The sequence below is a fragment of the Saccopteryx bilineata genome, chromosome 3 (assembly GCF_036850765.1).
Source record: "Saccopteryx bilineata isolate mSacBil1 chromosome 3, mSacBil1_pri_phased_curated, whole genome shotgun sequence".
NCBI classification, from domain to species: domain Eukaryota; kingdom Metazoa; phylum Chordata; class Mammalia; order Chiroptera; family Emballonuridae; genus Saccopteryx; species Saccopteryx bilineata.
The window spans coordinates 213554794-213582558 of NC_089492.1; the positions used below are offsets into that span (position 1 = coordinate 213554794).

Sequence of the window (27765 nt, forward strand, 5' to 3'; positions counted from 1 at the left end):
GCCTGTTCGAGCAGCTTTGTGAGGAAATGAATGTGGAGCACAGACACCTTCTCTTATACACAGAAATAAGATGGTTATCTGGAGGGAGGTCCCTGGCTAGAGTGTTTGAATTACAAGAGCCGCTGCAGAGATTTCTCTCAGAAAAAAAGTCACCGCTAGCAGCACATTTCAGAGACGAGGAATGGGTCGCAAAACTTCCTTACTTGTGTAACATATTTAATCTCCTCAATGAACTCAAGCGGTCACTTCAGGGGGAAATGACAACTGTCTTCAAGTTGGCAGATAAAGTAGCTGCATTTAAAGCCAAACTGGATTTGTGGGGACGACACATGAACAGGGGTATATTTGACATGTTTCAAACATTCACGGGAATTTGGGAAGAGACTGAGCCCAAGCCTTCATTGTCCCAGCTGGTGCACGATCACCTGTATTTGCTTTTATTTATTTATTTATTTATTTTAATTATTTTTCCGAAGCTTGAAACGGGGAGAGACAGTCAGACAAACTCCTGCATGCGCCCGACCGGGATCCACCCGGCACGCCCACCAGGGTGACGCTCTGCCCACCAGGGGGCAATGCTCTGCCCCTCCGGGGCATCGCTCTGCCGTGACCAGAGCCACTCTAGCGCCTGGGGCAGAGGTCAAGGAGCCATCCCCAGCGCCCGGGCCATCTTTGCTCCAATGGAGCCTTGGCTGCGGGAGGGGAAGAGAGAGACAGAGAGGAAGGAGGGGGCGGGGTGGAGAAGCAAATGGGCGCTTCTCCTATGTGCCCTGGCCGGGAATCGAACTCGGGTCCCCCGCACGCCAGGCTGACGCTCTACCGCTGAGCCAACTGGCCAGGGCCTTGTATATGCTTTTAAAAGAGTTTGAACGCTACTTCCCAACCACAATAGACCCACGAATTGCCAAGGAATGGATCCGCGATCCATTTGTCAACAAACCAGGTGAATCCAGCTTGTTTATGCAAGAAGAGGATCAACTACTGGAGATCACAAATGACGGCAGCCTTAAAAATGTGTTTGAGACTACAACTCTGCCAGTGTTCTGGATTAAAGTCATGGCAGAACACCCTGAGATCGCCACAAAAGCACTAAAAACCCTGTTGCCATTTCCGACATCCTATTTGTGTGAAGCGGGATTTTCTGCAGTGACAGCAACCAAAACAAAATTATGGAACAGACTGGACATAAGCAACACACTTCAGGTGTCATTATCTCCCATTCCCCCTAGATGGGACCATCTCGTTGCAGAGAAACAAGCTCAGGGCTCCCACTGATTTAGCGTTATGGTTGTTGAGATAGGCTACTATCTCTCATTCTATATAAACATTATATCAATAATAAATAACCCTTCACTTACAATATTCATAACAATGGTGAGTTGTATTTTTCATGCACTTTATATTTGTTTTTGTGTTGTATCTTATTTTTAAGGCATGTTTAAACGTTACCATAGTGACTGGAAAGTGTTTGGAGGCAGAGAGGATGTTACTCATGTTATGTTGTTGGTGCGATGTTAAGAGGACGCTTCTAATAAAGTTGCATACGAGTACACAGTGGATTCATGTTTATTTTTATTGTCGTAGGTTCATGACTGGTAGCGAGCCAGAACCCATCATATTACATATTGATGTCAGGCATGAAACATTGTCAGAATAACAAATTTAAATACAGCCTGAATAATGAGCACATGCTCGTTCCTCCTTTAACTTAGCCCAATAAATATCATAAGTTCGACAACTATATTTTAAAATACCACAGTTTTTATGCCGGTTGCATAATTTTATTTTGTGCATTTATCCATCCCACCCTAAAGGTCAGTCCGTGAAAATATTTTCTGACATTAAACCGGTCCATGGCCCAAAAAAGGTTGGGGACCACTGATCTAGAGAATGAAGTTGTGACTTTCTTGTGTCTAGTTTTAATCTTTCTCCTGCTGAATACTAGGAACTTGAGCTGAATACATATATAAACATATTTATTTATTCATTTTTTAATAATTAGCATTTATTAAATTTCTTTTATGTGTTAGACCAAATACTAAATATGGGATTATAAAGATTTTTAAATTAGTGCTCCCTCCCCTGGATTAGGTTATAGTTTAGTGAGAGATTTTTTAAAATCACAAAATATTGTAAAAAAGCTATATTAAAGAATTGGTCAAATGCTGTGAGCACCCAGATAATTAAGCAACAGATTCTGCCTTAGGAAAATGGAATTTACTTCAAGAGGAAGTGATCATTGAACTTAATGTTTTCAGTATGCATATTATGCTAGGTAAAGACCCAGATAGCTCTCTAAGTTCCTTCCAGTTTGAAATTTTTATTTCTATTGAAATTTGTTAAGAGCGATGTCAGAGAACTGAAGAAAACCAACTGCTTCTTGAATGTTATTACAAACTTCAATCTCATTACTTCCTTTAATTTTAGAATTATATTGCCTAAAAGTAGGACAGAAGACCTGTAAGCCAGATGTTAATGAATACTAATAGTTAAATTTTCATTGACTAATAATGACTTTGTGGATCACTTTGAGTTAGTCACGGCATCAATACCAACATCATGAGATTAATTGATCTTAAACGTATCACTGAATTTAAAAATAATATCCTTAAAATAGTTCATTTTATTCAAAGAGCCAGAAACTTTTAAAGGACTAAGGATATGATTTTATGTTTTGTAGCTGAGAAGAATCTATTTTTGTCTCTCTTCTTGGTCCTTACTATTTGCTTTGAAATTGTTTCTAGAAGCAGAGAGGAAACACAGAGCCTACCATGCTGACCCTATTAGCATGACGTGTTTCTTGTTTGTGCACACTGTGTCATGAAAGCATCTTAACATTAACTTTATTTTGATATACATGTCTTGTTTGGAAACTGGGACAGTATAAATTACTAAAGTTCTGTGGAGATTATAGAAGGTAGTCATCAAGAAAATCATGTTCATTGTATTTGAAATATGTGGTTTCCCTATTTTCAAACAAATTGAGTTCTTTCCAGAGCAATTTGGCACAGCTCTAAAGAAGACTTTTATTTTCTCTTCATTTTCTGCCAGTTGACTAAAAACCTCAAACTAAGATTAGAAACTTTTGTTAATTATGGTTTTATTGATTGTGGGATTGTGAGTGTATGTGTATGTGTATATAGGCACAAAGCATACTTCAGCAAACTTTCTTGAGAACTGAGCTACCCAATTTGGAAATACACTTTCAAGCATTTTGTAACATTAGTAAAACCACATCTTTTACTATGTACTGCAAAAAGTGATTACCCAAAAAATATTCTCTGTTTTCCAGTAAATGGGGAAATAATTTATTTGTTGTTATAATGGTTTGTGTTGTTACTTTGGTTATGAAAATAGAGATGGTAAAAAAGGCTGTTATTATCTATTATATAACATCCTTAGTAAATTATTAGAGAAAACTTACTAACATGAGATTATGTTACAGAATATATGGAAATCACTTTTACATTGAATTATTAAAATGTGTTTACCTAGATAAAAGTGTATTAACTTAGTAAAAGAAAATGTATAACTCTAAATATTTCTCTGAGACCACCTCAATCCAGCCCTGAAGATTTACATTCCATATACTAAATCAAGATTGTATACACAGATTTCTTATATTAACCATTTTATACTCCAGGCAGCATTAAGTCAGTTGAGAAATATTTATTAAGTTTGCACAATGGGGGATGCACTATGCTGAGAGATATTTATTGAGTTTGTTAAGCAATTACCAGAAAACAAGATTAAAACATATCTTCTGTCTACATCTGAAAAGTTAAAAAGCATTACTAAAGAGTACATAATAAGTGAATGATAAAGACCCCAGAAAAGAGAATAATTTGGTAGGGATTACATTGAATCTATAAATAAGTTTGGCTAGTATAAGCATTTATCAATATTCAGTGCTCCAGTAACATGAAACGGGATGTTTTTCTATTGTTTGTGTCTTCTTTAATTTCTATCAGCAATGTTTTGTAGTTTTTCAGTGTGCAAGTGTTTTACCTCTTGGTTAAGTTCATTTCTAAATATTTTATTCCTTTTAATGTTATGGTAAATTAGATTGTTTTCTTAATTTGCTTTTTGAATTGTTTGTTGTTAGTTTATAGAAACACAGCAAATTTTTGTATATTTATTATGTATCCTGCAACTTTGCTGAATTGGTTTATTAGTTCCAACAATATTTTTATAGAATCTTTAGGATTTTCTGCATACAAGAGTCTGTTATCTGTGAACAGAGATTTTACTTTTTCCTTTCCTATTTGGATGCCTTATTTTCTTTTTCTTGCTAGAGGTGTCCAGCCAAAAAATTTGAAAACATGTATACACAAAGACATATGCACCCCAATGTTCTCTGCAGTACAATTCATGGTGGCTAAGACATGAAAACAACCAAAGTGCTCCTTGATAGAGAACTGGGTAAAGAAGATGTGGTACATAATACAATGGAATACTAGTCAGCCAGACATGATGAAATAGTGCCATTTATGACAACGTGGATAGATTCTGAGAATATTATGCTAAGTGAAATAAGTAAATCAGGAAAAGTTAAGAACTATATGATTTCACATATAGGTAGGATATAAAACTGAGATTCATGGACATAGATAAAACTAAAGTGGTTACCAGGAGAAGAGGGTTGTGAGGAAGAAGGGTGAAGGAGAGGGGAGTAAAGGGAGCCAAATATAAGATGATGGAAAGTGTTTTGACTTTGGGTGATGGGCAACAATGCAATGAATAGTTTACATGCTATGAACTATACCTAAAACCCATGTGCTCCTAAAAGATACTTTGTAATTTTGAATTTCTAATTATGTTGAGATTATTACTTTCTACTGTAAATTTTCCTCCTTTTTGTGTGTGACAGAGACAGAGAGAGAGACAGAAAGAAGGACAGATAGGGACAGACAAGAAGGGAGATCAGAAGTATCAATTCTTCGTTGTGGCATCTTAGTTATTCATTGATTGCTTTCTCATATGTGCCTTGACTGGTGGGGGCGGGGGCTACAGTAGAGCGAGTGACCCCTTGCTCAAGCTAGCAAACTTAGTGTCAAGCTTGCTCAAACCAGATGAGCCTTTGCTCAAGCCAGAGACATCAGGGTTTCAAACCTGGGTCCTCTGCATCCCAGTCTGACACTTTATCCACTGCGCCACCACCTGGTCAGGCTATTTTTTTTTAATTTCCCTCTTCTTACCAGCCTGTATCAAGAAGGAAGATTAGTTGAAGAGCATTTAGTATGAATGATAGTTTCAGACTCTATTGGTCTCTTAACAGATTAAAACACTACATATTCCCATCAGCTGTTTTAAGACTTTGTAAATACTCTATTATGTATTTATTGTACTATTACTCGATTAACGAGATCCATTGCTTTATATTTAGAAGTACTTTTTCTAAAATGTGTTTCATTGAAGAGTAACATACTAAGCAGATTATTTGAACACTAGCATACCGTTTATAAGTAAGTTTATCCTATGTTTACCAACTTTTTTGTATGTATGCAAATGGCATTATATTGAGTTGTAAACTTAAAATCAATATGATTATGTGAACCAATGTCATTCCAATAAATTCAAATAAAAATAAAAAATATTAAGAAATCAATAAAATCTAAAAGGCTAAATTTTGTTTAATGTTACAAATATATTAAATACCAATTATTTTTTAAATGTCAGTACTATGAGTATGATTCACTTAAACTTTTCTAAAATAATTCTTAATGTCCTTGCATTTGGAAGTTTATTATACACTAAGGAAACAATTACACTCTTCAAAATCATCAGGGTTAACATTTCTGTTGGCTGAGTTCTCAAAACTAGCATAGATTAATTCAGAATAATGATTGGTTTCTTGGCTGCTGCTGTGATGGGCACAGAGAGCCCTTTTGATAGTTATTATGCCAATAACTCTGTAAACCAAAGAAGATTATTACATAACTACAATCCCTATATTATACTAAGTAATATCTACAAACTTTTAATCAAGTGATTAAATAGCTTGAATGTATATTTATAATATTTTTCACTCTTAAAATGTGTAAATATATTCTTTTATTAGATATGGATATGGAAACTGTTACTACTTTTTAAGGTTTTATTTGACTATGACACCACAATTGCTGAAGTCATTCCAATTAAAGTACTTATTTATTTTATTTTTTATTTTCCTCTGCCCAATCCTAGAAAAGGGGCTTGTCATTTCATTAGCTTATGACATTTTTTATAATAAAGAAAAGACATATAAAATTGTCCTATATACAAAGAAAGTTTATTCTTCAATTAAGAAATCTTTAGCCTGACCTGGTGGTGGTGCAGTGGATAGAGCATCGGACTAGGATGCAAAGGACCCAGGTTCGAGACCCCGAGGTCGCCAGCTTGAGCGCAGGCTCATCTGGCTTGAACAAAGCTCACCAGCTTGAACCCAAGGTCGCTGGCTTGAGCAAGGAGTTACTCGGTCTGCTGAAGGCCCACGGTCAAGGCACATATGAGAAAGCTATCAATGAACAACTAAGGTGTTGCAACAAAAAACTGATGATTGATCCTTCTCATCTCTCTCCGTTCCTGTCTGTCTGTCCCTATCTATCCCTCTCTCTGACTCTCTGTCACTGTAAAAAAAAAAAAAAGTCTTTAATCTGAGATATGTAGATCATTTATTATGTTTGATAATCAATTCCCAGATTACTATTGACACTTTAATTTACTTTTATAAAATCATACAATATAAATTAACTTTAAACCATGTTTCACAATGGGGGATATGCCCTGTATCTGTAGTAAGATTTATTCTAATCAAGTAAATAGCACGTATTTTTTAAAATAAGTTTATCTGATATTTCTCAACTTTTTGTATGCCTCGTAGTTTTCTGCTCATCTACCTTCCTCACCCCATTTTGATAACTTCCTATTGGGAAATGAATGTTATGAAATAGTATTGGACATCTTCAGATTAATGCTGATTAGAAAATATGTTAATTGAGCTAAATTTTTTATTGTGTTTTCTTATATTGCTTTTATAGGGACTTCTTGGAAATAGAGGACCTCCTGGACCTCCTGGTCTCAAAGGAACTCAAGTATGGTGGAAATAAATACCTAAACAGCTATGTTTTTAGTTTAATATTTCCCCTTTTAATTTTTGTGGGACATTAGCGTTTGCTTGCAGGAAATATTGCTTCAGTATGCACAATTTTTGCCACAGAGGATTTCAAGTTACCATTTTATGCTATGATAATTCCAATTATCATGAAATGAGATTTGGAATCATTTGACAGTGTTTTGAATTCATTAAGTGATTTATGTCAGTTGTCTCCATGGAACATCTGAAGAACCTGGGCCTAGAATCTCACTCATATGTGGCAGAATTTATATTTACTATTTGTGTCTATTATATATTTGTGACTCAATAAATTATATTTTAATTGAATTGGGAATTGAGAAAAATGTTTGTTAATCAAATAAATTGAATATATGATTTCAAAAAGGTCTGTATGCAATGTTCAGATATGGTATCAACTTTAACAATGAAAATCAGTATAGTTAGAAAGCATGTCAATAAATGCAATAAAAACATAACATTTATTAGTGTTTTATTTTTTTAAGAATAATGTATAAAAATTTAGCTTTATATTTTTTCCATTTTCTGTTTCTCTATTTCTATCTACCCATACAGTTTTTATAAGCATAAGATATTATATTTTATGAAATTATAACTAATTTGACCCCAACAATATTAGACCTGTAAATTAGTCAAGAAGAAACTCTAAACATTAACCCTATTTGGGTATGATTCTATATACCTTCATATCTCTACTGCTTAAGGCAAAACTAAGATGCAAAAATATATGTGTTGAATAAATAAAATATCAAAATGTGCCAAGTGCAAACATGTTCTGTACCAATAATTTTTTAGTATCCAGTGTATATTGATTTCCATCTATTAAGAATTTAATTGAATTCTTCTCTGTATCAGAAAGATATTGAGCCCAAAAAGTAAATGTGATCCCTTAATTCATGGTCTTAGTGATTCCTAATCCTGACTTTGTGATACCCTAGCCACTTTCACTGTAATGCACCAATTTTCTATATATAACTTATATCATCTACCAATTTAAAAATAATCCAATAGTACATGTCTCCTTTAGAGTAGATGTGTGGTTGTCACAGAAAAATTAAAATACAAGAAAAATTACAGAATTACTTTCTTCACGTCTCAGAATGAGCATCAGATTTCAGAACAAATAGATAGAATGTGGTTTATGTTTTAAAAGTTTATTTCAGGCCTGATATATTCTGATTGTTTTAAGGGAGAAGAAGGACCAATTGGACCCTTTGGAGAACTGGGGCCAAGAGTAAGTATCATATAAATATTTTCAAAAAGTGTTTCTTTTAAAATGACTATTCTATAAATATTTTTAATAGCACCACATTTTAAATTATAGCAAAGGATAAAAATGAAAACAAACTATACAATTCCTCCAAATAAAATAAGCCTGACTAGAGTTTTCCAAGGATATTTTAAGGGATATTATGCCTCTACAATTTATTTCTTCCTTCAGTGATCTTATAGTCTTAGTAATTTATGCAAATTATTTATAAAGTTTCTTGAAATGTAATAGGTTGTTAAATACCTTAACCATTTTAGTAATATTCTGGGATTTCTAAGTATGTCAGTAAAATTATAGGAAGTTAATAAGATGTATTTTCTGCCAACTATTTTTTTTTCAGACAATGTGTAGTAATATATGAATTACTGGTTTTCAAATTCTGAAAATGAATTCTTTAAGAACTTTGGTATGCTTATTAGTTCATTTTGTTCATTAGAGTCCACATATTAGTGAAATCATAGGGTACTTGTCTTCTTTTGACTGCCTCATTTCACTTAGCCTAATGCTCTCCAGGTCCACCCGAAACCTGTATAATTTTGTAAACCAATGTCACCCCAATAAGTTCAATAAAAAAGTTAAAAAAAAGAAATTAATACAATTCAAAAAATAACTTGGGTATGCATGACTAAAATTTACATTATCATGAAAAAATTTAAGGTGTGCATATCACACCTACTATATTTTAAGAGGCATTATTAGACTCATGTAAAATATAGCTCATTTTTTTTCTTGAGACTATCCTAACATACATACACTTAAAACACTTAAGAAGACATTAATTCTTTCTTTTACACCTTTACCTCATTAGCCTATATACTGCCACTATCCCACTGGGAAAAAAATTTTTTTTTTAATTTTATTTTTCTGTGAGATGAGTTATATAACAGAAAAACTGTTGTTATTTGAGCTCAGTATAAATGATATTGAAATTTACTTCCCTAGAAAACAGGGGGACCATGTTCACCTGTTTTCTTATCAGTCTTAATATTTATTATTACCGTTGCTACTATTGGTTGAAGATCAATTTAGGACTAGTAATTCCCTAAGTATGTCACATTAATCATCTCTAATCCTAAAAACCCTGCAAGATAGGTTCTGGGTTTTTTTTTTGTTTGTTTGTTTGTTTGTTTTCAGAGACGGACAGAGTGATAGACAGGGACAAACAGGAACGGAGAGATGAGAATCTTCAATCATCAGTTTTTCATTGCGCGTTGCAACACCTTAGTTGTTCATTGATTGCTTTCTCATATGTGCCTTGAACGCGGACATTCAGCAGACTGAGTAACCCCTTGCTCTAGCCAGTGACCTTGGGCTCAAACTGGTGAGCTTTTGCTTTAACCAGATGAGCCCGCGCTCAAGCTGGCGACCTCAGGGTCTTGAACCTGGGTCCTCTGCATCCCAGTCCGATGCTCTATCCACTGCGCCACTGCCTGGTCAGGCGATAGGTTCTGTTTTTTAAAATACGGAAATAAAGCTTTGAAATTTTATTCTCAAGCATAACATTCTCAAGATAAACCTAATATGACAGAACTGTACAGTACCAGAAGTGATGATTCCAAGACTGATGCTCTGATTGTTTGATTTCAAATAGATTTTATGTGCTCTTATCAGATTCCAGTGAGATTCATTCCATTATTTAAATATGATATATAACTATTTCTTAATACACTACAGTGCCTAAGTACCACATTATTAAAGATGAAAGAAATATTCTCAGTAAGGCTTTTATCACAATGTGAATAAAAAATATTTTTGTAAATATTATAAACAAATCTAATAATTTAGACTTAACTACATTTTTGTTGTATTTTTCAGTTCATTAGAAAGCAATTGATATTTAACAATAACAGTATGATTTTTTATTCTTTGTTCTATTTTGTGCTTGGTGGGAAATCACTAGATGATTTCAAGCAAGGCAGAGGCAAAAATTAGAACAACATTTTGGATAGAAGTCCTAAGTTTAATTTTAATTTGCTAAAGTTTTTATATGTAGTCAAATCAGAATGAGAGCCAGGGGGCTGTTTTGTTTGTTTTAGTTCAAGAAAGAAAAATATGAGAGTATTTTTTAAGGGATGGAATAATAAAATCCAAATCTATAATGCCTAGTAAATATTGTAAATTAGTATTCTATTTAGCAGTTTTCCCCCATACTTTTTCTACTCGTAGATTTGAATTTGTCACACACATTAGTTGAGACATAGTGATCTCTTTAATCAAATTTTGTTTAATCAGGTTATGAATTATTCTATATTAGAAACCACATACTATAGATTAATGCACTCAATATCTAGAATATTGACTTTCTTCAGTAATCTTACCTCTACTCTCTTCAGCTGTGGTCTTACCCTTTACCTTGTTGTAACCAGCAACAGCAACCTCTCCTTAGTTTCAATTTTAAACTTCTCACTTCCCAGTGATCATCCCCTTTCTTTCTAGTATATTCTCTCTTATAAACCACTCCAACCCTCCCAATAGGAATTTCAATTCAGTGACCCCATTTCATTATTCCTTTTCTTTTCTATGATCTCACCTCTTTCCTCATCATGCTTAAAACATTATAATTATCGCTTTGATTATATTCTGAATTCTGTTTCCATAACCATTTACTTTTCCTTTATGTATCATTTCTGTCTCCTAGCCTGGATTTGTTTCTCTCTGTTTCTCATTCTTAGCCCTTTACCTTGCACCTTAGTTCTCTGAGAAGATTGAAGTAGTTGGAGGAGACCTTCCACAGGTGCCCACCATCAGTTTTATTCACTTCTCTGTATTTGTGTCATTTACTCTGCTTTCTCTTCTAACAGGCTATTTTTCTAGCAAGGGTTAAAACTTCCACTGCTTAGTGCCTACATTATCCTCTTGCCTATTGAAGAACATTGATCTAGCAATTCTCCCCATGGTCTCTTGCATCATAATTTTGTTCTCTCTGATGGATCAATCCTATCAGCATATAAACATACCTTTATTTCTTCCAGTTTAAAACAAAAAAAATAAAATTGGTGTTTATTCCAGTTTTCCTTCTAGGTGTTACCTTTCTCTCCTTTCCTTTTCAGTAAAACTTCTCAAAAGTATTGCCTATTTATGCTATTTTCAATGTTTATCCTCATGCTACCTGCTAAAACCACTGTTGTCCTCACCACTTCAGAAAAACTGATATCTTACAGAGGTCATCAGTGCCCTCCATGTTGCTACATTCAATGATCATTTCTTAATATTGAAATTACTCAATACTTACATTCTTCAGAATTTGATTAGGTTACTCTCTCCTCCTGGAAACAGTTCTTCACTACATGGTCTTCCTCCTGACTCTCTGCCAGCAAATTTGCATATTTTTCTAATTCCTTCAAATTATAAATTTTGGAGTGTCCCATGCTGTTTGTGGATTTCTCTTTTCTATCTACACTCAGATGAGCTGGTGTTTTCCAAAGTCATATATTTATATCAGAACCTTTAACACCCTGAACTCCAGACTTGTATAACTACCATATAATCTCTCTGCTTAGTTGTCTAATAAGACTGTCAAACTGAAATATACAAAACTAAACTTCCAGTTTACCCTCTAAACCTGATCTTGCAACTATTTTTCACATTTTTCAGTTCATTATTTGAATTATAAGTCTTGAGTTTATTCTTGACTTTTCTTTTCTTCTCATCTTTCACACATGACCTTCCAACAATTCCTGGAAAATCTACCTTCAACCTATATGCAGAATCTTACCACTTCTCACATTCCCCTCTGTTAGCACTTTGATCTATGCCATTGTCATATCTCACTTGGGTTATGACTGTGGACTCCTTTTTGAATCCCCACTCTGCTCTTGCATCAAAGTAATTCTGTTAAAACTTAGATCATGGCACTTTTCTTTTCAAAGTTTGTCTAATGCTTCCTGTCTCACTCAGCATAAAGCAGAGCCCATGCTATAATCCAATGGATCCCACCATTTTGGGGGCCACAGACTGGATTAATGTCAGAAAATATTTTCACAGACCAGCCTTTAGGGTGGGACAGATAAATGCACAAAATAAAATTATGTGACCGGCATAAAAACTGTGGTATTTTTAAATATAATTGTCAAACTTACGATATTTATTGGGCTAAGTTAAAGGAGGAACGAGCATGTCCTCATTATACAGGTTATATATAAATTTGTTATTCTGACAACATGTCTGACATCAATATGTAATGTGATAGGTTCAGGCTCACTACCAATCATGAACCTATGGCAAAAAAATAAACATGAATCCACTGTGTACTCGTATGCAACTTTATTAAAAGCGTCCTCTTAACATCACACCAACAACATAACATGAGTAACATCCTCTCTGCCTCCAAACACTTTCCAGTCACTATGGTAATGTTTAAACATGCCTTAAAAATAAGATACAACACAAAAACAAATATGAAGTGCATGAAAAATACAGCTTGCCATTATTATGAATATTGTAAGTTAAGGGTTATTTATTATAATGTTTATATAGAATGAGAGATAGTATCCTATCTCTCAACAACCATAACGCTAAATCAGTGGGAGCCCTGAGCTTGTTTCTCTGCAACGAGATGGTCCCATCTAGGGGGAATGGGGGAATATGACAACCGAAGTGTGTTGCTTGTGTCCAGTCTATTCCGTAATTTTGTTTTGGTTGCTGTCACTGCAGAAAATCCGCTTCACACAAATAGGATGTTGGAAATGGCAACAGGGTTTTTAGTGCTTTTGTGGCAATCTCGGGTGTTCTGCCATGACTTTAATCCAGAACACTGGCAGAGTTGTAGTCTCAAACACATTTTTAAGGCTGCCGTCATTTGCGATCTCCAGTAGTTGATTCTCTTCTTGCATAGACACGCTGGATTCACCTGGTTTGTTGACAAATGGATCATGGATCCATTCCTTGGCAAATCATGGGTCTTTTGTGGTTGGGAAATAGCGTTTAAACTCTTTTAAAAGCGTCCCTGGCCGGTTGGCTGAGCGGTGGAGCGTTGGCCTGGCGTGCGGGGGACCCGGGTTCGATTCCCGGCCGGGGCACATAGGAGAGGCGCCCATTTGCTTCTCCACCCCCCCCCCTTCCTCTCTGTCTCTCTCTTCCCCTCCCGCAGCTGAGGCTCCATTGGAGCTGAGATGGCCCGGGCGCTGGGGATGGCTCCTTGGTCTCTGCCCCAGGCGCTAGAGTAGCTCTGGTCTCGGCAAAGCGACGCCAAGTGTCGCTCCTGGTGGGCGTACCCGGTGGATCCCGGTCGGGTGCAAGCGGGAGTCTGTCTGGCTGTCTCTCCCCGTTTCCAGCTTCAGAAAAATGCAAAAAAAAAAAAAAAGACAATTAAATTCTTTTAAAAGCAAATACAAGTGATTGAGCACCAGCTGGGACAATGAAGGTTTGGGCTCAGTCTCTTCCCAAATTCCCGTGAATGTTTGAAACATGTCAAATATACCCCTGTTCACACATCGTCCCCACAAATCCAGTTTGGCTTTAAATGCAGCTACTTTATCTGCCAACTTGAAGACAGTTATCATTTTCCCCTGAAGTGACCAATTGAGTTCATTGAGGAGGTTTAATATGTCACACAAGTAAGCAAGTTTTGCGACCCATTCCTCGTCACTGAAATGTGCTGCTAGCGGTGACTTTTTTTCTGAGAGAAATCTCTGCAGCGGCTCTTGTAATTCAAACACTTTGGCCAGGGACCTCCCTCCAGATAACCATCTTATTTCTGTGTATAAGAGAAGGTGTCTGTGCTCCACATTCATTTCCTCACAAAGCTGCTCGAACAGGTGTGAGTGAAGGGCGTGTGCTTTGATGTGGTTAATAACTTTAACAACATCATTCCCTGTGAATGACACAATGCGTAGACTCGCATTCAGGTGCAACCTCCTTAATCCGAATAGTTGAACAAGACATCCTTCCGATCATGGCAGCAGCTCCATCTATGCATATGCTGACACAAAAAGACCATTTCAGTTTTCCTGATATATAGTCATCCAGCGATTTAAATAGTTCTGCGGCTGTGGTTTTGGTTGGCAATGATAGTGCACATAACATATCCTCATGCACATCCTCTTGATAAAGATAACGCACGTAAACAAGTAGCATTGCCTTGTTGTCCATATCTGTATTTCGACAACCTGAAGACATACCACGGTGATTTATTAATCCTTTCCAACAATTGTGATTCAGTGTCCTCTGCTATTTCCTCAATGTGCCGTGTGACGGTGGTAGCTGAAAGAGGTATCTGTGCTATCTTTTTAACCGCGGCCTCTCCTAGAAGTTCACAACAGATGTCTTTAGTGGCTGGAAGGATCAATTCTTCACCAATGGTGAATGGCTTCTTAGCCTTAGCAATACGATTAGCCACCAAGTATGATGCTCTCAGTGCCCTTGCATTTATTGATGTAGTGGCCACCAGTAATTGTTTCTGTCCTTCTTGTTCATGCTTTTTTCTTTCTTTTTTTTTTTAAATAATTTTATTTTTTTAATGGGGCAACATCAATAAATCAGGATCATATATTCAAAGATAACAAGTCCAGGTTATCTTGTCGTTCAATTATGTTGCATACTCATCACCCAAAGTCAAATTGTCCTCTGTCACCTTCTATCTAGTTTTCTTTGTGCCCCTCCCCCTCCCCATTTTCCTCTCCCTTTCCCCCTCTCCTGTAACCACCACACTCTTATCAATGTCTCTTAGTTTCACTTTTATGTCCCACTTACGTATGGAATAATGCAGTTCCTGGTGTTTTTTATTTACTTATTTCACTTCGTATCATGTTATCAAGATCCCACCATTTTGCTGTAAATGATCCGATGTCATCATTTCTTATGGCTGAGTAGTATTCCATAGTGTATATGTGCCACATCTTCTTTATCCAGTCATCTATTGACGGAATTTTTGGTTGTTTCCATGTCCTGGCCACTGTGAACAATGCTGCAATGAACATGGGGCTGCAGGTGTCTTTACGTATCAATGTTTCTGAGTTTTGGGGGGTACATACCCAGTAGAGGGATTGCTGGTTCATAAGGTAGTCCTATTTTCAGTTTTTTGAGGAACCACCATACTTTCTTCCATAATGGTTGTATTACTTTACATTCCCACCAACAGTGTATGAGGGTTCCTTTTTCTCCACAGCCTCTCCAACATTTGCTATTACCTGTCTTGTTGATAATAGCTAATCTAACAGGTGTGAGGTGGTATCTCATTGCAGTTTTGATTTGCATTTCTCTAATAACTAATGAAGATGAGCATCTTTTCATATATCTGTTAGCCATTTGTATTTCTTCCTGGAAGAAGTGTCTGTTCATGTCCTCTTCCCATTTTTTTATTGGATTGTTTGTTTGTTTGTTGTTGAGTTTCATGAGTTCTTTGTATATTTTGGATATTAGGCCCTTATCTGAGCTGTTGTTTGAAAACATCATTTCCCATTTTGTTATCAGTTTCTCTTGCTGAGCAAAAACTTCTTAGTCTGATGTAGTCCCATTCATTAATTTTTGCCTTCACTTCTCTTGCCTTTGGAGTCAAATTCATAAAATGCTCTTTAAAACCCAGGTCCATGAGTTGAGTACCTATGTCTTCTTCTATGTACTTTATTGTTTCAGGTCTTATGTTTAGATCTTTGATCCATTTTGAGTTAATTTTAGTACAGGGGGACAAACTGTAGTCCAGTTTTATTCTTTTGCATGTGGCTTTCAAGTTTTCCCAGCACCATTTATTGAAGAGGCTTTCTTTTCTCCATTGTGTGTTGTTGGCCCCTTTATCAAAAATTATTTGACTATATATATGTGGTTTTATTTCTGGACTTTCTATTCTGTTCCATTGGTCTGAGTGTCTATTTATCTGCCAGTACCATGCTGTTTTGATTGTCGTGGCCCTATAATATAGTTTGAAGTCAGGTATTGTAATGCCCCCAGCTTCATTCTTTTTCTTTAGGATTGCTTTGGCTATTCGAGGATTTTTATAGTTCCATATAAATCTGATGATTTTTTTGTTCCATTTCTTTAAAAAATGTCATTGGAATTTTGATGAGAATTGCATTAAATTTGTATATTGCTTTGGGCCATCTTGATTATATTTATTCTTCCTAACCAAGAACAAGGTATATTCTTCCATCTCATTATATCTTTTTCGATTTTTCTTAACAATGGTTTATAGTTTTTATTATATAAGTCCTTTATATTCTTTGTTATGTTTATTCCTAAGTATTTTATCTTTTTGTTGCAATCGTGAAGGGGATTATTCTTTTTTTTATTATTTTATAAGTAAATTTTTATTTTAACGGGGTGACATCAATAAATCAGGGTACATACATTCAAAGAAAACATTTCCAGGTTATCTTGTCATTTAGTTCTGTTACATACCCATCACCCGAAGAGAGATCGTCCTCCGCCACCCTCCATCCAGTTCTCTCTGTACCCCTCCCCCTCCCCCTCTCCCTCCTTCCCTCCCCCCACCCCCCGTAACCACCACACTCCTGTCCATTCCTCTTAGCCTCACTTTTATGTCCCACCAATGTATGGAATCCTGCAGTTCCTGTTTTTTTCTGATTCTCTTATTTCACCCCGCACAATGCTACCAAGACTCCACCATTCCGCTGTAAGTGATCCGATGTCATCATTTCTCCTAGCTGAATAGTATACCATGGTGTATATGTGCCCCATCTTCTTCATCCAGTCCTCTATTTTTTTTACAGTGATTAAAAGCCTTTAAGCAAACTCTTGGCCAATACAGAAGAATCTATAAAAGAGTAGTGTCCTTAACATGTTCACCAAGTCCAAGTTGGCCCCATCACCATGCCAAATCCCTGAAAAATAAAGGGATTATTCTTTTGAGTTTCTTCTCAATTGTTTCATTGTTGGCATATAGAAAGGCTATTGACTTCTGTATATTAATTTTATATCCTGCGAACTTACTGTATTGGCTTATTGTTTCTAGTAGTCTTTTTGTGGATTCTTTGGGGTTTTCGATGTATAGGATCATATCATCTGCAAAAAGTGATACCTTTACTTCTTCTTTTCCGATATGGATGCCTTTTATTTCTTTATCTTGTCTGATTGCTCTGGCTAGAATCTCTAGTACCACATTAAATAAGAGTGGAGAGAGTGGACAACCCTGTCTTGTTCCTGATTTAAGGGGGAAAGCCTTCAGTTTAGTGCCAATGAATATGATGTTAGCTGATGGTTTATCATATATGGCCTTTATCATGTTGAGATATTTTCCTTCTATACCCATTTTGTTGAGAGTCTTAAACATAAAATTGTGTTGTATTTTATCAAAAGCCTTTTCTGCATCTATTCATAAGATCATGTGGTTTTTGTTCTTTGTTTTGTTGATATGGTGTATTACTTTAACCGTTTTACATATGTTGAACCATCCTTGAGATTCTGGGATGAATCCCACTTGATCATGATGTATTATTTTTTTAATATGTTGTTGTATTCGATTTGCTAGTATTTTGTTTAGTATTTTAGCATCTGTATTCATTAGAGATATTGGTCTGTAGTTTTCTTTTTTTGTGCCATCCTTGCCTGGTTTTGGTATGAGGGTTATGTTGGCCTCATAAAATGTGTTTGGAAGTATTGCTTCTTCTTCAATTTTTTGGAAGACTTTCAGTAGAATAGAAACCAAGTCTTCTTTGAATGTTTGATAAAATTCTCTGGTATAACTGTCAGGGCCTGGACTTTTATATTTGGGGAGGTTTTTAATGGTTTTTTCTATTTCTTCTCTACTAATAGGTCTGTTTAGGCTTTCTGCTTCTTCTTGACTCAGTCTAGGAAGGTTGTATTGTTCTAGGAATTTATCCATTTCTTCTAGGTTGTTGAATTTAGTGGCATAAAGTTTTTCATAGTATTCTAAAACAATTCTTTGTATATCTACGGTATCCGTGGTGATTTCTCCTCTTTCATTTTGGATTTTGTTTATATGAGTTCTTTCTCTTTTTTCCTTGGTGAGTCTTGCCAAGGGTTTGTCAATTTTGTTGATCTTTTCAAAGAACCAGCTCCTTGTTCTATTAATTTTTTCTATAGTTTTTCTGTTCTCTATTTCATTTATTTCTGCTCTGATTTTTATTATCGCCTTTCTTCGGCTGGTTTTGGGTTGTCTTTGTTCTTCTTTTTCTAGTTCCTTAAGGTGGGAAGTTAAGTGGTTCACTTGGGCTCTCTCTTGTTTGTTCATATATGCCTGAAGTGATATGAACTTTCCTCTTATCACTGGTTTTGCTGCATCCCATAGATTCTGATATGTCGTATTGTCATTTTCATTTGTCTATATATATCTTTTGATCTCTGCACTTATTTCTTCTTTGACTCATTCATTTTTTAAAAGTATGTTGTTTAGTTTCCACATTTTTGTGGGATTTTTTTCCTCTTTTTTGCAGTTGAATTCTAGTTTCAAGGCTTTATGATCAGAAAATATGCTTGGTACAACTTTGATTTTTCTGAATTTGCTGATGTTGTTTTTGTGGCCCAACATATGGTCAATTCTTGAGAATGATCCATGTACACTGGAGAAAAAAGTATACTCAGTCACTTTGGGATGAAATGTCTTGTAGATGTCTATCATATCCAGGTGCTCTAGTGTTTTGTTTAAGGCCACTATATCTTTGTTGATTCTCTGTTTGGATGACCAATCTAGAGCTGTCAGCGGTGTATTGAGGTCTCCAAGTATGATTGTATTTTTGTCAGTTTTTGTTTTAAGGTCAATAAGTAGCTGTCTTATATATTTTGGTATTCCTTGGTTTGGTGAATATATATTAAGAATTGTTATGTCTTCTTGATTCAGTGTCCCCTTAGCCATTATGAAATGGCCATTTTTGTCTCTGAGTACTTTTGTTGTCTTATAGTCAGCATTATCAGATATGAGTATTGCTACGCCTGCTTTTTTTTTTTTGGATGTTATTTGCTTGGAGTATTGTTTTCCAGCCTTTCACTTTGAATTTGTTTTTATCCTTGTTACTTAGATGAGTTTCCTATAGGCAGCATACAGTTGGATTTTCTTTTTTAATCCATTCTGCTACTCTGTGCCTTTTTATTGGTGAGTTTAATCTGTTTACATTTAGTGTAATTGTTGACACTTGTGAGTTCCCTATTGCCATTTTATGTATTGCTTTCTGTTAGTTTTGTGTCTTGTTTGATCCTTCTCTTTCATTTTTCTATCTTTTGTTTTTATTTGGTTGTATTCCATACATCTTTCCTCTGTTGCTATCTTTTTTATCTCATGTGCTTCTGTGATGGTTTTTTCAATGGTGGTTACCTTTAAGTAATGAAAAGGGTTCCTATCCCATTCATTGTAGCTCACTATTTTGTGAGTACCTTTGCACTCCATCATCCTTTGCTACTGTTAATCTTCATCCTCTTTCCCCCTTCCTTTTTGTTGTTGTCACAGTTTAAATTTGGTTTTATTGTGTTCTTCTTGGAGCTTTTACTTGTGGCTTTGGTTTTTATTTTGTTCTTTGTATCTGATTGGAAAACCCCCTTTAGTAATTCCTGTAGTGGGGGTTTTCTGATGATAAATTTCCTCATCTTTTCTGTATCTGTGAATGTTTTTATTTCTCCTTCATATTTGAAGGATAGCTTTGATGGGTATAGTATTCGTGGCTGAAAGTTCCTCTCTTTCAGGACTTTAAATATTGGGGTCCACTCTCTTCTAGCTTGTAGAGTTTCTGCTGAGAAATCTGATGATAATCTAATAGGCTTTCCTTTATATGTTGTATTCTTCTTTTCCCTGGCTGCCTTGAGAATTTTTTCTTTGCCGTTGGTTTGTGCCAATATCATTATGATGTGCCTTGGGGTAGGTTTGTTGGGGTGAAGAAAACTCGGAGTTCCATTTGCTTCTTGAATTTGAGGCTTTAGTTCTTTCCACAGGCTTGGGAAGTTCTCATCTATTATTTGTTTGAGTATGTTCTCCATTCCATTTTCTCTCTCTTCTCCCTCTGATATACCTATTATTCTTATGTTATTCTTTTTGATGGAGTCAGATAATTCTTGTAGGATATCTCATTTTTTTTTAATTTTTGAGTCTCTTTCTTCTTCTCTCTGTTGTGCCTCAAGTTGCTTGTCTTCTGTTTCACTAATCCTCTCTTCTATCTGGCCTGTTCTATTAGCTAAGCTTTTTACCTTGTTTTTCAGCTCGTGAATTGAGTTTTTCATTTCTGTTTGATTTGTTTTTATAGTTTCAATTTCCTTGGAAATATACTTTGTGTTCATTGAGTTGTTTTCTGAGCTCCCTAAATTGCCTTTCTGAGTTTTCTTGAATATCTCAGAGGATTTTTAGGATTTCTATCTTGAATTCTCTGTCATTTAGCTCCAAGGTTTCCAATATATTAAATTTTTTCTCCATAGATTTTTCCTCTTCTAACTGTTACCTCTCTTTCTTTTGTATCCATGATATTCGATTTTCTCTTCCTTAATGGCATCTGAGGGTGGTTTTGTTGATAGTATTAATGAGATTCAATAAAGAAAAAAAAGTTAAGAAATAAAAAATCGAAGAGTTGTTTTTTAAAAAAATTAATAGTGAAATAAAGAAAAATAAAATAAAAATTTTAAAAAAAGGAAATTATTCCCCCCTCCTTTTTTCCTCTCCTCTCCTCTCCCCTCTTTCTTGTAAAAATCTTGTGGTGAACTGTGAATTATAACAAACAATGCCTGTAATGGAGGACCTGAATTGGGGAAAAGTAATAAAGGGGCAAAAAAAAAAAAAAAGGAAGAAAAAATAAGGGGGTATGGACCCACAAAAAGCAAATAAGGAAAAAATTTGGGTTAAGAATAAAATGATTTCCTTTTAGGTGTTGGTTGACTAAGAGTTATAATGAGAGGAATAAGAGGGAAACAGGAAAATGGGGGGACAAATTAAAAAATTACTATTGTATTTAGTGGAACAAGAACTAGATAAATGGAGAGCTAGGGATGGGAGCACTGCTAGTGAGTTAAAAAGGTGAAGTAAAAAAAACCGAAAATACCACAAACATAAGTTTGAGTCCCAGATAAGATCATTTGTTCATTATTGAGGTTTGAGTGAGAGGAGATGTAAAGTAGAAAGGAAGAAACTAATATAGAGGGAGAAAAGAAAGAGAGAGAGAGAGAAAAAAAAAGAAGGAACCACTAAAAGAATAAAAAAGAAAAAAGAGGAGAGAGAGAGAGAGAGAGTTAAGGGTTTTGGAATGCAACCCTCAGAGAGAGAAAGGAAGAGAAAAGAAAAGGTAATGGGAGATGTAACACTTATGGGTAGTGTAGTTCAAGGAGAGGAGAGAGTAAGACCAGCAGAGAGTTAATTGACCAAATTGGAAGAGGAAAAAAAATATATCAAGAATGAAGATAAGAGAAACAAACAAACAAATATAATAAAATGGGATAGGTTATAAAGTCTGTGGATTATTCTTGATTTTGAGAGGTTATCTTCTTGCTTTTTCTCTTCTCTTCCTCTTCCTGGTCAGTGACTGTACCTGGGTTCTGCCCCTTTGGCACACTCAGGTAGAGGTTTGCAGTTGATAAGTCTCTATGGCGATGTCATGTATTGTGCTTTAGTCTCGTTGGCAGTCGAGGCTCATTAGCATTTATAGGCTCTGACTGTGAGAGAGTCCGTGTTCCTGGAACCTTTCTCCTAGTCTTCCCTTCCTCAATTAGTAGCCTGATAATCCAGCTATGGGGTTGCTGCTGCCTCTGCCTGGATAGTAAGAGGCTCAAAGAGCTGGCAACTCCCCCCTCTATTTCCACTTAGCACAGGGCTCTGGGTAAGTCTCAGTCAGTCAGAGCTGCTAGCATAATCAGGCGGGGCTTCCGCCCACTCAAAGACTTCTGGCTCTGCCACTCTGTCTGGTAACACAGGCGGGCGCCCACTCCTGGGGCGCTTGGAGGAAACTCTCGCTCACTATCTGCGCGTGCAGACCAGGATATCACGCCGGCAGTCTCACACTCTGAGTGAAATCCCCACCCGCATGGAAAAGTTCTAGCGTTGGAATTGGCTCTCGCTCCGTCCCCATGCGCGGCTTTTGCAAGGCACTGGGGCGGCCCGAGATTCTACTTTTGGCCCACACAAAGGCCCCTGACTCTGCCCCACTGTGGGATAACACAGGCGCGCACTGCCGAGGCACTCGGAGGAATCTCTCGCTCACTATCTGCATGTGCAGACCAGGATATCAGGCCGGCCGCCTCACCCTCTGAGTGAAACCCCCACCCGCATGGAAAAGTTCCAGCATTGGAATTAGTTCTCACTCCCTCCCCGTGCGTAGCTTTCCCAGGGCGCTGGGGCGGCGGCCTGGAGATTCTGCTTTCGGCCCACACAAAGGCCTCTGACTCTGCCTCTCTGTGGGACAACACAGGCGCACACTCCCAGGGCTTTGGAAGGAATTTCTCACCCACTATCTGCGCTCGCCGACCAGGGGATCGGGGAAAATGGCTGCCCCATTTGTCTTTCTTTGTCTGGGTTTGGCGCAAGTGTTAGCTTATATTGCCCGGGTTGCCACAGGAACAGTTTTTCCTCGGCTTGGATCTCCGTGCCACAGCCTGGTTCGGCCATTTGTGCCGTGGCCTGGATCTATTCACCCCCTTTGCCTGCCTCAGTTTCTATATTCTCAGTTCCTAGTGAAAGCCGCCCTGTTTAGGTTAGTGAGGAAGGTGGAGCATTTCTTATTCCCTATTTCCTTTGGGGTTTGGTTATATATTTAGCCAATTTTTCACTCAACCATACCTTCGGGTGTATTGCGAAACATCTGGAGGCTCCAAGGATAGGTTTTTTTGTTTCTGGTTGAAGATCTTGTTGAGTTTTGGGGGAGATTTATCGGTATCACTTCCTACCCCGCCATTACTCTGACATTATCTCTCGCTTTTTTCTTTCAAAATATTCAGAAGGCTTGTCTTTTAAAGTAGGGTGCTTGGTCTTCAAGTGGCAAAGCAATTTTGAAGGCTTCATTGCCTCATTACTTAGCCGGTTGCCACATATTAGGCAGAGCGGCCTTGGTGCACAAGAATCACCAGTTGTGATAAATCCATACTTCAAGTAGGACACCTGGTATTGTCTGTTAAATGAAGCCTTCTTTTTCTTCGATGTCGTAGGTTCTTCTGCTGTCTCCTCCCTGGCCCTTTTCCACTTTGCAAAAAAACATTCGATGGAATTTTGTTTTTCTCTCATTTTGCTAATTTATGGGTTTAATTTTAGCGGCAATGTATCACGTGACAGAGGCAAGTGTCAAGAGTGAGACAAATGTAACAGAGGGAATCTGATCATTTTTTAAAAGTAAAATATCATTCAGACTTAAATTTAATTAAAATGGAAATAATGTAAGTTATTTATTCTTTCTCTGCGGACCAGTACCAAATGGCTCACAGACCAGTACTGGTCCATGGTCCAGGGGTTGGGGACCACTGCTATAATCTTCCAGGCTACATGATGTGGTTTCTCATCCCCTGTTCCCTTCTTTGACCTTGTCTTCTTACTGAGCTTTTATTCTGTTCCAACTGCATTGACTCTTCATGGTTTTTTCAACACACAAGACACATTCTTGCCTCAGGAGCTTTGCACATGGTCCTTTCCTCTGCTTGGAATGCTCTTTCTTCAGATGTTCATATAACTTATTCCTTCCTTCAAATCTTTCTTTACTGTCATATTCTCGGTCACATCTTCCCTTGCAATTCCACTTAAAAAATTCAACAAAATTTCCACAACACTTTATTTCTCCCTTTCTTACTTAATTTTGTGTCCTTCATATTTACCACCATTAAGTTACTATATATTTTACATATTTTTTTAATTATGCATCATCACTAGATTGCCAGCTCTATGAAGGCAGGTATATTTAGTGCACTCTTCAACTCCCAACCCCTAGAACTATACATGGCACAAGTAGACCGACATCATAGAATACATGGATAATGAGTATGATGAAATACAATTATTAAAGTATTTTGAAGTATTTTATCTCATAAAATACTCTGAAATTTATAAATCTTAAGAAACTTTCAAAAATCAGAATGATTAAACATATCTCTTTTTTTTCTGTTCTCTTCTAGGGAAAACCAGGTCCAAAGGGTCATATGGGTGAACCAGGACCAGAAGGCTTAAAGGTAAAGCAACTGACTTTTTATTACCAGTTATAAAGTATAATTTTCAAAAAGATAAAATTATTAGTTTTATAAAAATGTAAAATGAACACATGTCAAAGATTTCAGTCAACTCTTAATTAATGAGAGAACCAATGATATGTTAAAGTTTGTTCTAATAGCAGTTGAGAAACTATATATTATAATTACTCCAACATTTTTCAAGTCAGGCCAGCCAGTTACAAATGCTCATCAGCTATATATCATTAGTGACTACAGTGTTGTTCAGTGCAGTTTACATTTTACTACTCTATATTGCAATGTAAGTATTCATTTCTAGATAGCAATTGATGGTTTATTCTTTCATTTCCGCGTAAAATACAAACAAAGAACATACATTCTTCTCAGATTAACTATGTGTAGTACCCTGAACTTGATCTTTTACCTTTCATTAATCTGTCTATGCCTTTGTTCATGCAATTTCTCACCGCCAAAAATGGCCCTTTGTCATCACCAGCGTAAATATCACCTATTCTTCAGGGCCCAACTCAAATGTAGATTCATAGTTTATTATTTAAAATCATTAACATTCAGATTTTCAAAAGGCAGTATGGTCTTCCCTGACCAGATTGTGGCTCAGTGGATTGAGTGTTGGACTGGGATGCAGAGGATCCAGGTTCGAAACCCCGAGGTTGCTGGCTTGAGCATGGGCTCACCAGGTTGAGCTCAGGGTCACTGACTTGAGTGTCAGATCATAGACATGACCAGGTGGACACTAGCTTGAGCCTAATGGTCACTGGCTTAAAGCCCAAGGTTGGTGGCTTTAGTCCAAGATTGCTGGCTTGAGAAAGGAGTCACTTGCTCTACTGTAGCCCCCTGGTCAAGGCACATATGAGAAAGGAATCAATGAACAACTAAGGAGCCTCAGTGAAGAATTGATGCTTTTCATCTCTCTCCCTTCCTGTCTGTCTGTCCCTATCTCTCCCTCTCTCTGTCTCTGTCACACATACACACAAAAGAAAGGTAGTATGGTCTTAATAATGTATTTTACCTTGCATGCCCACAGGCTTGGGACAGCAGACCATAATTAGATACATGAATATTTCTGTGGTGAATATTTCAGGTTGATGAAAATAAACCAAGATTGTAAATAGCCTCACTTAGATCAGCTAAAACATTGCTGCCAAATAAATCCAGGTCAGGAAATGTTTGCCACCAAATTAGTTGTGAAAAACTTTGCGTTTTCAGAGTTTGGGGCACTGTGAATTATAGTTATGAACATAACATTAGCTCTCCAGTGAAGCCAGCTCTAGATGCACCACCCCACAGCGTACGTGCTCTGTGATCTCCTTGACTTCTGACTCGTGGCATGTACTCTGTTCTGCTTGGCATTGTGAGATTCCTAATTTCCTGATGCAAATAGAGCATTCCTGTGGGCACGGGCTTTATTTGGATTCCTCTTAAATTCTTCCACAGTGCCTACCATCTTTGCAGAGGACACCTCTATCACTATTTTTTAAATTTTATTTATAAAAGTGTTTTAAAAGTGATTGAAAGTCCTGGTCCCAGCCAGATAACTAAGTTGCTTAGAATGTTGTCCTGAAATGCCCAGGTTGTGGGTTTGATCCCCAGTCAGGGCACATACAAGAATCAACCAATGAATGCATAAATAAATGGGACAACGGGTCGATGTTTCCCTCTCTATCTTTCTCACTCCCTTCCTCTCTCTCTAAAAACTAGGGGTGGGGGGAGTCTTTCATAGAAGAATATAATTTAAGAAATTAAGTTATTAGCATTTGATTGAAAATGGAGGGAAGACCATGTTTCATAAAAAGCTGTCTAGTGAACTGTCAACATAGTTTTGAATAACGGAGATTTCCTTTGCTTTTTTCTAGGGTATAACTATATAACATTAAAAATGAAAACATAAGAACTGTTATGAATAATCTTGTTTGAAAAATAATTATTTTTGCAACTTTATATTCTTTATTAATAGGGAGAAGTAGGAGATCAAGGAAACATTGGAAAGATTGGTGAAACAGTAAGTTTATTTTATGCTCTGTTATATTGCAAGCATCTGTAAGCATTTTTAGGACTTAAGCTAACCATGATCAGTACTTAAAAAATTCAGAATACAAAATTCTTATCCACAACAAATTTAAACTCACTTGTGATGTGACAAGTAAAACCTACTCTACAAGAGAGAAATGAGGGGAAACACGGGTACTAATATTTTACTCCAAATGTATTATATATTTGTGATCTAGGGAGCATTCTTTATTCTAATATTTGGTCTTTAATTTTAGTTCTGATTTTACTTCAATCTAAATTTGACTTTAACATTTTTTCATTATTAAAAAGATACAAATTATCAAACCATAAAAATACTTTAATAGTTTGAAGATTCTTTTCTTTAGATTTGAAACATAGAGTAAACCAAAAGGTAATGAATTAGAATGCATGTTATAATTTCTTTCCTAAAAATATTTTGACTTTTAAAATTCACATTATTGCAGAAATAGGAGGCTTCTTGTTGTATTTAAATCAGAACTGTTACAAGTAATTTTATGTCCTACAATGAGTAAAGTCAGCTAAAGTGTTTAATAAATGAATGTATGTAACAATTATAGTGTTATTTTTAATTAATGCAATTGAATTTATTTACATAGTGTGTTGGGTTATCACAAAGCAAGTGGTGTGATTTAATAGATTAAATGAGCATATTCAGTTCCCTATAACCTATATCATGAATAAATATTTTTAAAAAGGTGTTTTATAAGTTTAATTAATTAAATAATGATGTTTTCTTATAGTAAAACAGCAGTACACTTCTGATAGTCTTAGTTGTTGTCATTCTTAATAAAAATACGGAGAAGATACATTTACTCTTAAAAGATTATTGCCATACCAATAAATTCTGATTAACCTAAGGTGAACTTTTTTGTTCTTGCTTTTACTAAGAAGGGAAATTTCAGTGGAGTATTTATATCAATTAGATTATTCAAGGCTTCTCAACAAATATTGTAGCTCATATTTCTCTAAGGCCACTCAAAAAATTAAATTTTGTCATTTTTGAGTGACAGATTGCTTAAGAGATAGACATATCTAAACTAGAATTAAAAGCTAAAGTTAAAATATCAAAGAAGAGCATCTTTTCTTAAAATAACAACTATAATAATTCTACGTGTTATTAACTTAATAGTGTTGCTCTAGTTTCACAGAGTATAAGAATCTATTGTCAGTGCTGTCCAAAGAGGAACTAGACTGTCCATGCAGGCAATGGATTTATGTGATTGGAAGGAAATTAACATTTATTTATCATTTGCTATTTGCCAGGAATAATGCCAAGTGATGTTTTGTATTATGGCATTTCACTTCA

At 36.1% G+C, this 27765-nt stretch overlaps 1 protein-coding gene across 1 annotated transcript in view; it reads left to right on the forward strand.

Moving 5' to 3' along the window:
- The window catches only part of COL24A1 (collagen type XXIV alpha 1 chain), a 367011-nt gene that overhangs the window by 170112 nt on the left and 169134 nt on the right, over window positions 1-27765 (forward strand). Inside the window, exons 22-25 of the mRNA XM_066264956.1 lie at window positions 7020-7073; window positions 8304-8348; window positions 24357-24410; window positions 26383-26427. Coding sequence (XP_066121053.1) covers window positions 7020-7073; window positions 8304-8348; window positions 24357-24410; window positions 26383-26427 — 198 coding nt within the window. The remainder of the gene's footprint in view (window positions 1-7019; window positions 7074-8303; window positions 8349-24356; window positions 24411-26382; window positions 26428-27765) is intronic.